We start from the raw sequence: 14,530 nt of genomic DNA, 5'->3' as shown, positions 1-14,530 counted from the left end.
TTACTCATCGGGCGTAGGTGACACTGAATTTATTAAATACTTCAGCTATTTTGAAATACAGATTTCAACATTTTTTTCAAGGTTATTTGGTAACTTGTTACTACATTTTCCATATGGTTACTAAGAGCATGTTGGTCACAATTAAAATACACAATACCAAAAAAGAAATACATTTTGACAAACAAGTGCATCAATTTCACAAAATATTTTTTCCCTAAAAAGTGAGTGCAAAAGTGAAAGAAATCAAGAGAATAGAAAGGAGGTAGTATGATGACATGTGGATCAAAACCAAAATGATTTCTAAGCTACATATAGAACTTAAAGGGATGAAAAAGAAATGAAAATGTCACATATACTTTTTGAAAAATAATTATATAATTATTTTTTAAAATAGAGGTTAAAAAACAATTCCAAAGTTACCAATAATTAGTTCACTATCTCAAATATTCAAAGCACAATCACTGTTAAAAAAAAAGGTACCAAGTAATCCAAAATATTTGAGATAAGAACAGAATAAAATGGCAAAGTATCTGAAGCAATCTGATATGTAATTGTATGTTAGAAAATTCATACTTTCTACTGAAAAATTCCCTGTTCTAATATTGATAGCTATATTAATACATTTTAAACATTGTTTTGTATTGCTCTCTTGATGGATATCAAAAAGCTTAAGTATGATTTTCCTATGAAAATATAGTCAAGTCTGTAAAATACACAGGGAATTAATATATAAAGCAATAATTCCTAAAACATGAACATGCATGTACACTAGTGGAAATTGGTACAGGGAGGGAAAGAAAGAGAATACAGAGAACTGTAGGTCAGTGGCGGAAGGGGACTATCAAGACATAGCTCTCATTTTCTCAATATGTATAAAATTATAGTAGAAAAATAGAAAAAATAGATATCTAATGTGGTTTTTCAGGTAGTTCAAAGGATATTGCTATATAATCACACAAAATTATTAGAGACAGTATTTCAAAGTATTTAAAGAACCTAATTTATCTTATTGTATAAATTCAAATCAAAACCTATAATATACATGAGAGACTCCCTCTCTGTACATAGATATAGATAATGTACAGGTCATTTGTGTAATTTAAATATCAAAAATGTACACTATAATTAGAAACAGTAAATGCAGATGAGGGGTGAGAGTTGAAAGTTGAAAGGAAATACTTCGTGGTTCCAAAGCAATGATATTGCCAACTCTTACCATTTCCAATATTTGTTTTTAAATAAAATATTAGATAGTTTTAAGAAAAAAAGCACAAGATCTTTTGCAATGTTATTTTGGTGATTTATACAAACCTCTTTATTTATTCAATTAAATGTTCTTTTTTTTTTTGAAAATTACGGGACTATGGCACATGAGCTAATGACTATAACCGCAATTGCATTAATCACAGTAGTTTAGGAGGGTCTCTGGGTCAATGCATGTAGAGGAACTATGTGAGAACTAGAAGTTATCAAGACAATTCTTCTAAGGTAGAGAGCACAATTTGAGATAGATATAAAGCAGAGATCACTGCTGGATTCTAGTAGATCATTCTTCACCAGGTCAATACCATCACTACTTTTACTAAGATGATGCCGCTTTAAAGTGAAGCTCTTAATAATGCCTACTTAGCTACTAACTCTTCAGGGTCTAGTTTATGTCAGGTTATTTGCCAGGAACTTGACACTAACTGTTTCACTTAATCATCCTTAAAAACTTGTTTTACAGTTGATAGACAGAAGCTGCCTAAGGTCCTGCAGGTCTGCCTGGCTCCAAGGCCCAGACTCTTCCCATATGTCACAACAGCAAACCCCAAAGTTCGCATCAATAGTAATAGCCACATATTATCTAGGGCTTACCAGATGCCAGACTCTATTCTGTATCATCCTTAATCCTCACAAAGACACTGTGAGGATTTCTTATTTCTGAACTTCTGTGTGGTAGTTGAGGAAATTAAAGATAAGAAAGGTCTAGAACTCCCAAGTTTAAGTTTATTGGCTATAAATTCCTTCATTTTATCACTCAATTTTTGTCTTGCTTCATTCTAAATTTATTTTACTCTTTATGTGCCTAGCTACAGTAGGTTGAAATGGCCCAAATTCCTCTCCTTCCATGGTCCTTTGGATTGTGGTTCCTCCATCAAGAGATGGAGTCCATTTCTTAAGTCTAGGGTTGGCTGTGTGACTGGCTTTGGCCAATGGGACATAACAAACATGACACAAGTAGAGTCTTAAACAATACCTGAACTTTAGGACTTTCCTACTCATTGCAGGGAATCCTGTCACAATGGGAATGAGCTGGGGCTAGCCTGCTGGAAGATGAGAGCCATATGGCCATCACTGCAGATGACATCAAGGTGACTACCAAACATGTGAATGAATTTCCTCCCCTGAAAATCCAACCAGCCTGCTAACTACTAAACATCCAGCCTCAGTCAAGTCAGCACATATGCGATTCAACCAACTCTGTGAACTATAAAAATGTTTCCTGTTTAAGCCACTAACTTTTGGAGTCGATTATTACACTGTCACACCCATGACTTTATAGTATTCTTCCCAAATCATACTGGGATCATGTCTGAAAAACTGAATTATATTAAAGTCACCAACTTGCATAAATAGGTCTCCATCTTTGGTGGGAACAACATTCTACTAAGAATTAACATGTCTAAAACAAGGCATCCATTTAAAATTCATCTCTTCCTCATGATGAGAAATTATTTCATAAGCATCCAAGTAGTTAATCAATATAGAAACCTTAGAGGCATTTCTGCTCTTTTCCCTGTATCAGTTCAGCCAATGCCATGTCTCTTCAAAACACTTCTCGGACCCTACCATTGCCACCAACACACTCCTAACTAATTTCCCAATCATCTTTTACCTGGATTACCGAATGGCTTCCCTCTGTCAATCTTGCATCATCTACACTGATTTCAGAGATACTTTTCCCATATCAAGAACTGATTCTGGGGCTTCCCTGGTGGCGCAGTGGTTGAGAGTCCAACTGCCGATGCAGGGGACGCGGGTTCGTGCCCCAGTCCTGGAAGATCCCACATGCCGCTGAGCCTGCGCATCCGGAGCCTGTGCTCCGCAACGGGAGAGGCCACAACAGTGAGAGGCCCGCGTACCGCAAAAAAAAAAAAAAAAAAAAGAACGGACTCTGTTATGATGTAACACCCCACTAACTTAGGAAAATTTTTTTAAAAATTAAAAATATTTGATGATTTTTTTCCAGGACAAAGTACAAACTCCTTGGCATGAGACACAGAATCCTTCACAATCTCCCTCATTACATCTTCCCAGTCTCTTCCTCTAAAACTGCTCCCATTTTACTGTGCACTCAAGAACATTTCCTTAAAAATATCACAACTTTCAGGCTTCCCTGGTGGCGCAGCGGTTGAGAGTCCGCCTGCCGATGCGGGGGACACGGGTTCGTGCCCTGGTCCGGGAAGATCCCACATGCCGCGGAGCGGCTGGGCCCGTGAGCCATGGCCGCTGAGCCTGCGGTCTGGAGCCTGTGCCCCGCAACGGGAGAGGCCACAACAGTCAGAGGCCCGTGTACCGAAAAAAAAAAAAAAAAAATCACAACTTTCACATATAACATATTCTGGTTCATTCTGCTTCTTCTTTGTAAGGTTCTCTTACTGTCCCTGCTCAGTTTTCTTCTTGAAAAATGAGGATACATCCTTCACAATTTAGGTTGTCACCTTCACTTTCAGTCACTTAGAAATCATTTTAGGAGTTCCTATTGTGCGCCAAGCACAGACCAGTGGCTGGAGGAGAAATAATAATTATAACACTCTTTGCCCTCAAGGATCTTACAGAAGGAAAAAGGGACATTCAAGCTGAAAAATAAAATGCAGTGTTTTAGGAATAATAACTGAGGCAAGCACAGGGGATATTTGGAGGACAGAGGCATGTACTTAGCTCCTGCCTAGTACATGGGAAGACTTAACAGAGGAACTGAAGGTAAAGCAGAGCATTGCAACACTGGTAGAAACTTACTAGGTAGAAAAGAAAAGGTAAGAGACTCCTGGCAGAAGAAATAGCATGTATAGAAAACATGTTCATAAAAGTCAGATCTAATGACTTTTGTTGTATACTATTGAAAGTATAAGAAAATATACCATGCCACTGGGACAAAGTGAGGAGAGTGGGAGGGAGGGGTGGAAGGGAGAAGATATGGAGATATGTGTGTATGTATAGCTGATTCACTCTGTTATACAGCAGAAACTAACACACCATTGTAAAGCAATTATACTCCAATAAAGATGTTAATAAAATAAAAATAAAGCTATGTTCCCCTTTGAAAAAAAAAAAAGAAAATATACCATATTACTTTAAACTGAAAAATTAAGCATAGGATATTTGGTATTTATAAAATTAAAAGTTTGTCTATTATTACATTAGTTTGAACATTATAAAACATTTAAAAATCATTAATTTTTAAAAGTAGAAAGATAAATTCTGTATTTAGATTATGAGATAAATGTTACTTTTAACTTCTATTTTGTATGATTAGTTATTTTTAAAAATCTTTAAACAGATGACATCAATTTAAATACATAATTTTAATTTATATACTTTAAAACTAAATTATCATATTAATAATAAAATGACTTTTAAAAGGAATAATAAAATATAAGATATCACTTTGCAAGGAAATAAATCTGTCAATATGACTTAGATTAAGACATCTTAACTTATTTTAAAATAAAAAAGGATAGTAGAAGAAGAAATTTCCAATAAACAAAAGTAACGGTTATCTGGTAATCTCTAATTCTAGGTTTGTTTTCAACTAGTCTTCCACTATGGATCCTCATTTCTTATTTGGTTTACAAACATTTCTCAAAACAATATTCACATCTTATTATAAATAAGACTTACTCTTTCTGTTATTACGTTCCTTACACACCGTTTTCCTCCTGTTTTTTAAATAGGCACTGCATTGTAAGATACATATTTACAGTTATCTTTAATTTAATTAATTGTCTTCAACAAAGAATGAATAAATTTCTTTTCCTTTAAACTAAAAAAAAAAGAATACAACTCACCTCTAACAGGGGGTCTTTCTAGCTCAGAGTCAAGGTGAATTGGTGGAGAGATGTACGGTACCTGTCCATGATGTGCCTGTCCTGTGGACCCAAAAATAAATGTTAAGATATTATAATTATGTCTTCTTACATTTTTTTTGGTTTTATGATGTCATACATCTCTCTTCACACTGAATTACTAACCATTACAGAGTGCAGACAGATCTATCCAAACACAGAATCATTATGTGTCACCCAAACATCAAGCAATTAAATCAGTCCTTCTTAAGCCATCTACTTTGTTGTTGTTGTTAAATCACAAGTTTATTGTTGAGTGACACTTTAAAAAATACAATAAAAATGATTGACAAGAAAAATGAAATGCAAAAACTAAAGACATAAAATGCAAGTCCCCATTTTTCATTGTTAAACAGACACTAAGTACCCTATCAATTTGCTTTAAGTGTTTCTAAACATTTACTCTTATTTTTTGCATTTATTTCACTGCAGATCAGTAAGAAATGGTCTGCAGACTGGCATCTATGTCAGATAACACTTTGAATAGCACTTACTTAGATAACTTTACAACCCTAATTAATTTATACCTTATTTTTATGATTACTTTTAAACTTTTTACTAATTATTTGAGTAGAAAACTACTCCTACTTGCTTATTGTACTTGATGAAAAAATAATAACTAACCACAATATAAAAAAGCAGGTAGATGGATTCATTCTCTGTTTCTTGTAAAGCGTGCTGCTAGTTCACATGCGTATCTGTAATACATTTTCTGTCTCATGAGTTAAAGTTGATTTGAAGGACTAGACGCTGACTGAAAAAAATTGCTAGCTTAAAAACAAAAGAGTTTTCTAATGCTCAAAGTAGCTATAGCTTGTATACTGATAATCCAGTAAGCAATTAGGATTTTAAGGCAAGAAAGCATAATTACAGAGTTCAATTTCTAAAGCTACTTTATATAAAGAAGGTTTGGGTAAAAGTACAGAACCCACAGCTTTCTTTCTATAATGGGAATATGCAGTTATATTTTATACATTTACTATAGCAATCTACAGGGTTGTTAATCTCTTTTCCTAAACAAGGAAAGTTAATGATACATAGATTATGATAACAATTAGAGTAACCTTCCTGTTTCAAGTAATATTCGACTTGTAATAAACTCTGCTGATTTCTCTTATGAGGCACATTTCAAATAATTAATATGGCTCCCTGTTGATAGTAGCTGCTATTGCTCCCAGCATTTTTCTAGCTAACAGCAGACACAGTGGAGAGGCTGTAATACACAGAGCTCCTCATAATGGTAACTAAGAATATTATGCTTTCACTGGTCATGTTTCAGTGGAATACTAAAAGCACTATTATAAAAGAAATGACAGCGATTGTGCACTGCTAGCAGTCCATGTGTAATATAGCTTATTAAAAACTTCAGATTATCTTAATTATAAAAACACCTGATGTTTACCTCTGTTGCATACTTGGTTGCAAAAACATTTTTATTTTTAAGGTCTTGTGTCATTACAAATGCATTGGTTTGAAACTTTATTGATCATGTAAATGAAAATAAGAATCTTTCACTTTATATTGGTTCAAAATAACATCAGCATATAAAATAGTATTGATTTCATGTCAAACCAAGGAACATGGCTTTTACTACATATAATAATAACCACTACGCAGTCATACATACATCATCTCCTTTTATGCAACCAATATCACTATAAGGATTTAAAGGTAGGTAATACATTAGTACACACACATTTTTAAGTCAAAGATACAAGCAAAGGAGATTAAGTAACTAACATGCAGATAGTAAACAGCAAGGCCAGTCATATTTTGACTTCAAATTTCAAGTGTTTTCATCTATATCATAATATTTTTCTCAAAGAAGGTATATTAAACCTGAAAATAATGCGTATAGATTTTAGTGATTAAACTCTGACAAGTAACTGCTTTTGGGACTGTTACCTCTACATTTATAATGAAGTAAACAGTCCCTTTAAATGCCACACTTGCCTTTGTTCTTGGGATAAGCATGTAACCTCAACAGTACTCAACACGGGTACTTTAGGCAGTACAAGTTCACAGTGTCTATATCCCTAAGGGAAAATGGGGATATCAAAGAGCCAGTGGAATGGAATGGGGATTATTGATGGTCAAATTCTGAACCTGGTTTGCCACAATTTCCATTCTCTCTCCAAGGAGAAATCTAGCAAACTGCAGGATGCAGTATGGCAGGGAAAGTCACAGTGGTAGGCATTGACTGGGACTCTAAGCCTTAGAGAAAGATGAGAAATGCAGTAATGGATTCCAATCTGGTAAATGAAATTTCTGATCTACAGAATAAAAACTAGAAATTATGGAGGTTGTTGTTGATTGATTAAATTAATCAAATTCTTAAAAAGATTCCTGCCACACTTTAGATCAGTGGTATTCACACATTTATCTCCACAAAAACACATAAAAGGTAAAAAAAACCACATTCTAGTAGGCAATACTTCTAACAAAGGATAACTAATAGATAAGAAATCTAAGGCAACAGTTCTCAGGGTAGTAATCTATCATCATCAGGAAGGACATATGGAAACATGGGGAGATGCTGTGCATAGTTTGAAAAAAAATTCATTGTCTCTCAATGTCCCACCCCCCTCATAAAGAATTACTAAAAAAAGGAATTTGGCCAAGTTAGGAGAGTAGGAAGACCTTGAGCTCACCTCCTCCCACAGGCACACCAAAATCACAACTATTTTCAGAGCAACTATTGATGACAAAGAGTGGAAACCAGAAGAAAAGATCTTCTACAACTAAAGATATAAAGAAGGAACCACAACGAGATGGGTACGAGTAGGTGGAATCACGATATAGTCAAGAGCTGTACCCTTGGATGGATGACCCACAAGGGGGATGATAATTACAACTGCAGAGGTTGTCTACAAAGAGTGAGAGGTCTGAGCCCCATATTAAGCTCTCCAGCCGGGGGGTCTTGTACCAGGAAGACAAATCCCCAGAACAGTTAGTTTTGAAGGCCAGTGGGGCTTAGTGTCCAGAGAGCCAGAGGGCTGTGGGAAATAGAGACTCCACTCTTAAAGGACATACACAAAATCTCACATGCTCCAGGACCCAAGGCAGAAGCAGTAAGTTGAAAGAAGCCTGGGTCAGACCCACCAGTTGATCTTGGAGAGCCTCAAGAAGAGGCAGAAGGCAACTGAAGCTCACCATGGAGATAAAGACACTGGTGGCAGCCATTTTGGGGAGTTCATTCTTCCACGCGGACACTGGTACTGGTAAATGTCATTTTGGAATCTTCCCTCTAGCCTATTAGCACTGGGACCTGGTCTGCCCACCAGCTTGTTTGCACCAGTACTAGGATGCATAAGGACAAGTAACTAACTGGGTGAGGCTGCCTTAAGACCCCCTGAGCCCACAGCCATCTCAGGACATGGCCCTGTCCACCAGAGGGCCCAGGATCTGGGCCTACATACTACTGCACAGACACTAGACCTGGGACCCCCAGGTCTCTGAAGCCAGAGACCCTGGGTCCCAGCCCTGCCCATCAGCAGGTAGATACCAGCCCCAGGACCACCAAAGCCCTGCAGCCTGCTTTGTCAGAACCCAGCCAACCCACCAAAAGGCCAGCACCAGCCTTAAGATCACTTGGGCCCTGGCCCTGCCCACCAGCACCAGCTTTTTAAAAATTAATTAATTAATTTTTTTATTTTGGGCTGCTTTGGGTCTTCATTGCTGTGCATAGGTTTTCTCTAGTTATGGTGAGCAGGGGTACTCTTTGTCGCAGTGCATGGGCTTCTCATTGCGGAGGCTTCTCTTTGTTGTGGAGCACGGGCTCTAGGCACACAGGCTTCAGTAGTTGTGGCATGTGGGCTCAGTAGTTGTGGCTCACAGGCTCTAGAGCACAGGTTCAGTAGTTGTGGCACACAGGCTTAGTTGCTCCACGGCATGTGGGATCTTCCCGGACAAGGGCTTGAACTTAAGTCCCCTGCATTGGCAGGTGGATTCTTAATCACTGCACCACGAGGGAAGTCCCCCCAACACAAGCTTTGTGACACCTTTGGCTCCTCAGCCAGTGGCCCAGGATCCAGCCCAACACCAGCCTGACACCAGATTTGGGTCACCCCAGAACCCATAGCCAGCCATGTCAGGAACCGGCCCACCTACCAGCAGGCTGATAGTAGATCTGTGAACCCCAGCCCTGAACCACCCACCCCAGAATCTGGCTCTGCCACCAGTGGGTCAGTATTAGCCCCAGGACCCTGTGGCATTCTGCAGTGAGCAGCCTCACGACCCAGCCCTGCCAACCAGCAGCTGCCAGCTTCCGCAGGGTCTGGCAACCAACTGGACCAGGGGCCAGCCACACCTACCAGACCACCCACCACAGTCAGTCCTCCATAACAGAAGGATCCATGCAGCCCACAAAGGGGACACCCCTAGAGTATATAGTTCTGGTGACCAGAGGGAAGTTTGCTGCTGGGATGCACAGGATACCTCCTACAAAAGGCCACTTCCCAATGTTGGGAAATGTAACCAACCTACAAAATACATAGAAATAAAAACAGAAAATTAGGCAAAATGAGGCAACAGAGGAACATGTTGCAATGGAAGGAATAAGATAAAACCTCAGAAGAAGAACTAAGTGAAGTAGAGATAGGCAATCTACCTGATGTTTATTTTAAGGTAATGACCATAAAGATGATCAAAGAACTCAAGAGAAGAATGGATGAACAAACAGTTAGAAGATAGAAAGAAGAACTAAACAGACCTGAAGAATACAATAACTTAAATAAAAAATGCACTGTAAGGAATCAACAGATTAGATGATACAGAAGAACAGTCAGTGAGCTGTAAGTTATAGTAATGGAAATCACCAAAGCTGAACTGAAAAAATAGAAAGAAATGAAGTCATTTTAAGAGGTCTCTGAGACAACTTCAAGTGTACTAACATTCTCATCACAGGATTCTCAGAAGGAGAAGAGAGAGAGAAAGGGACAGAGAAAATATTTGAAGAAATGGTAGCTGAAAACTTCCCTAATCTGGGAAATGAAACAGACATCCATGTACAGGAAGCACAGAGACTCCCAGACAGGATCAACTGAAAGAGGATCACGCCAAGACTCATTGTAATTAAAATGACAAAAATTAAATATTAAGAGAGAATATTAAGAATTACTGCAAAATAATAGTAATAATAATAAACTCCAGTTAAAACCATAAATAACGTTCATAAAAATTTCTCTTGGACTTTATGGTGAATAATATTCAGCAAAAAAATGCAATCAGCTCAAAAAGAGCATAGGGAGGTAAAAAGCATGACAAACACATGTTTTAAAAATATGACACATTTTCCACCATATTTGACTGTCTTATACTAGTCTCACCTGGTCCTCATAACCACAGCTTTGTATATCGAAATATGTGATGTGCTCCTTTTATTTTTGTCCTTACTTTTCCAAATTAAAAAAGATACATATCTGCTTATTTTTCTTTCTGAATTTTATTGCATTTTTTTCTAAATTTTAAAGTAAAAAATCATATTGAGATTTTATTAGAATTACATTAATTCTATAAACCAATTTGGAGAATAAATATTTTAAATAGTTTGTCTTCATGTATTTTAAATGGACTGCTTTTTGTTTGAATTGCTTTTTAATAAATAGGAATAAATTATTTTTGAAGTTTTCTATATTTTGGTTATAAGAATATTTCATTGTGTAAGTATTCTATTTTCCCCATTTTGAATAAAATCTCTAAATTTTCTTGATGACTTTCATTTAACTTTTTTGACCTTTATTGTTGTAATTATTCGTTATTGAGTCTACCTTACTAGCTCCTTAGAGCTAGACACACTGATAATAATATTTTGGTGATGCCCTGTGATCTTTGTTTCTTGTAAGAAGTGTATTCCCAGGTTAAGATTCATCTATATACCCTTGTATTTAATTATTTTGTGCTGCAGAATTTAAATTTTAAATATTGAATTTATAGGACATGAATTTTAGGTGACAGAGTTTCCTGGTGTTGCTATTCACATGTCATTTTATCTTTAAGTCCCTACAAAGTAATTATCAAAGGAATAAGCATTGCTTAATGACAGATTTCATAAAAGAATTACAAAGGATTAAAAAGTGGGAGGAAAAAATGCTTCTTGGTTCATGGCTTAGGAGTCTAGAAGAATAATGGCAACAGGGTAATGGGTGGGTAGCTTATGAATTAGATTTTATTCAATTTTTAGTGTAGGTAAATGATACATTTGCATGAAGATGTCATATATATGCATTTATATATACATGTATGTACATACATACTTGTATATATGTGTACATTTATATGAAATATATACTTATATAATTTATATATCATACAATTCACCCATTTCAAATATACAATTCAATGTTTTTAGTACATTTATAGATTTGTGCAACCACTACCACAATCAATTGAGACTACTTTCATCACCATAAAAAGAAATTTGAAGCCTCTCAGCAGTCACTCCCCATTTCCTCCCAACCCACCCTAGTCCTGGGCAACCACTCATCCCCTTTCCACCTCTACAGATTTACCTGTTCTGGACATTTCACGTAATTGGAATCATAAAAATATATAGTCTTCTGTGATCAGTTTCCTTCATTCAATTTAATTTTTCAAGGCTCCATATGGTAGCATGAATCAGTACTTAATTCCTTTATGCTGCCAAATAATATTCCATTGTAAAAACATACCATATTTATTGTATCCATTAATCAGCTGATGGACTTTGGGGATAATTTCCACTTTTTGACTATTATGAATAATTCTGCTATGAACCTTCATTTGAAAGTTTTTGTGTGGACATATGTTGCATTTTTCTTGAATACACATACCTAGAAGTGGAATTGTTGGGTCGTATAGTAAACTCCATGTATAAACTTTTGTGGAAATGTCAGTCTGATTTCCAAAGCTATACCATTTTACTTTTCATTAGGAATGTATGAGGGTTCCACTAACACAGAGATGTTTTTCAGGGTTTTTTGCTTGTTTGCTTGTTTGTTCATTTTAAGGTGATAGTCTAGTTAATCAGGATTGACGAGACCTGAAATAATTAATATTAAGACAATTGTGAAATCTGGGAAGGGAATAATCTCCCCAAATGAACACAGAAAAGTAAAGCACAGGGTTTGGGTCAGAAGTTGTACAGTTCAACCACATTGCAAGAGTAGAAGGAAAAAAATGATCTGGCCAAAAACACGAAAACAAAGAAAGAGCTGCTCACATTCTGAAATGAAAATGTGTGAACTATCTATCCAGTGTTAGGTATGCCAAAGATGTAGAAGATTTAAGGGTGCTGGTTAGTAGAACACAAAAGGCCATTATGGATTTTGGAAAAGCCATTAGTTTTCTATTTTCAATCTCTTTTTCAACTTTCATTTAATTTCTATTTCTTTGAGGAATTCTCTGCAATTTCTACTAAAGTTCAAATATAGAAAAGACTTGACCAGCACTAAGTACAGGAAAAGGATTTTTTTTTTGTCCTCTTTCTACTGTCAATACTTTACTTGCACATCAGAGCACAGCAATACATTTTTAGAACCATAGAGTTTGAAGGGAGAAAGACATTTGATATCTTATAATCCCAAACCTACATTTTTAGAATAAGGAAGCTGACATCTTGATAAATTGGTGACTTTCAAATGTCAAATCAAGGTGGTGGTTGTCAAGAGTGATGTCAGAGGACAGTAAGAAAGGAAATGCAGCTAGCCTGCAGAAAACTGCCCTCAACCCTCTCTTCTGAAGCCTTACTTAGCAAGCAATTATTTTCAAGTTGTGTGGGCCATGAGCTTTCAGGTTGTTGAGACATTAAAAGGGTTGAAAACTATTTATTTATAAAAATATGTATAATTTTTTCGATTTGGCTCTGCCTATAAACTAAAGGCAATTTAGCCTAACAGGTAAGATCATGCCCAGGAAACAGAACTGCCAGTGTTGGCATTTGGACTCTGCCACATTTTAGCCATAGAATTATTAACCATATAAGTTATTAGCCAGCAACTATCAAGCTGTTTAACTTCTATGTGCCTCGATTTCCTCATTTGTATAATGGGGATTACAATAGCACTGACTTCATAGAGGTGTTTTGAAAATTAGATAAATGTATACAAATGTAGTAATTAGAACAGTGCATGGTATGTAGCAAAGTACTTAGAATTTTTAGCTATATTATTATTATTATGCTAAATTCATTCTTTCATTCATTAATTCACCAAACAATATTAACTGAGTGCCTCATATGTGACAGGTGCCTTCTTAGGCGGGTGGCATACATCATACAACAAAATAAATGATAATCCACACTCTTATGTAGGGGAAGACAGATAGTAAGCGTTTAACACAGTAAATATTATATGTGTGAGATGCTGAGGGCAATGGAAACAAATTAGAACAGGCTAAAGGGGATCTGAAGTAGGAGGGGCAGGTTGCAATTTTAAATAGAGTGATTGGGAAGGCCTAACTTAATTTCTATGAATAGATTTTGAAGAGTTCAAGAAAAGGCAAGAGATATTATCTGACTTTTATAGGAAATCGTAAAAAGATAAAAGTATAGATAAGAGTCCCAATCTAATTCTATTAATTAAGAATGAAAGAACAAAATGTGCTGGTAGCAGATGCTTTTGCCTAACATTTATTTCAAATTTTACACATATTCATAGACATATTAATATGACACCAATGACCAATGAGCAAAAGAAGACATAAATAAAATACGGTGATATGTAATTGGGAAAATGAACACAACTTTATTCCTAAACTAAAAACACATTTTACTACCATAAAGTCCCCATTGGTTTCTCCAGTTATACTATCTTTCAACTCAAATTTTCCTCATTTTCTATATAGTGCTGTAAACAAGTTTAATAGTTTATGGCTCTCCAGGCAGATTTCATGCCTTCTTTTTGTTCGTTTCCTTTAAATGTTCAACTTCTGATTTTAATTATTTCCTCTAGAGATATGACATTTCCCCCTCCTTAAAAACAATAAAATAGATCTCACATTTTTGAACATGGGGTTTTTAATGATATTGCCATTTTCCTTTTACAAGCTTTAGAATGATAGCAGGTTACATTGCTGCATTTCTCTGCCCTATTATAATAATGACTCCACGTGGAATGTGGAAACCTATACTAAACTACATTGAAGAACGGCATATGGGATTTTTCTAAGTTTTTCAAATACTCTGAAAGTAAAGTAGATTTTTCTACGTTTTTCAAATACTTTGAGACTCCTCAAAAAAAGTTTAATTTTCTGTTGAAAATAATTTCAGCTACAAAAAAAAATACCAGAGGTCAATGTGTTGGTTGTGCTGATGGAAAACTGCATGTGCCTAACATTACAACAGCTTGCTTTTTTTGTCTTTAAATCCCAGTCTGACTATAATCATCTGGCATCCAAAAAGTCAGCTTTCAGGTGCAGATATAAACACCAATCAAAAGTAATCATCA

General features: G+C 36.0%; 1 protein-coding gene across 23 annotated transcripts in view; it reads right to left on the bottom strand.

Annotated features, from left to right (window-relative positions):
- Nucleotides 1–14,530, bottom strand: part of ADGRL3 (adhesion G protein-coupled receptor L3) — an 867,440-nt gene that overhangs the window by 262,766 nt on the left and 590,144 nt on the right. For all 23 annotated transcript variants that reach the window (XM_079920009.1, XM_079920003.1, XM_079919994.1 and 20 more), the window contains one exon: nt 5,052–5,132. In XM_079920009.1, the coding sequence (XP_079776135.1) occupies nt 5,052–5,132 (81 nt within the window). The remainder of the gene's footprint in view (nt 1–5,051; nt 5,133–14,530) is intronic.

Source organism: Stenella coeruleoalba (genome assembly GCF_951394435.1).
Source record: "Stenella coeruleoalba genome assembly, chromosome: 4".
NCBI lineage: Eukaryota > Metazoa > Chordata > Mammalia > Artiodactyla > Delphinidae > Stenella > Stenella coeruleoalba.
This window is presented reverse-complemented; position numbering and strand designations above follow the sequence as displayed.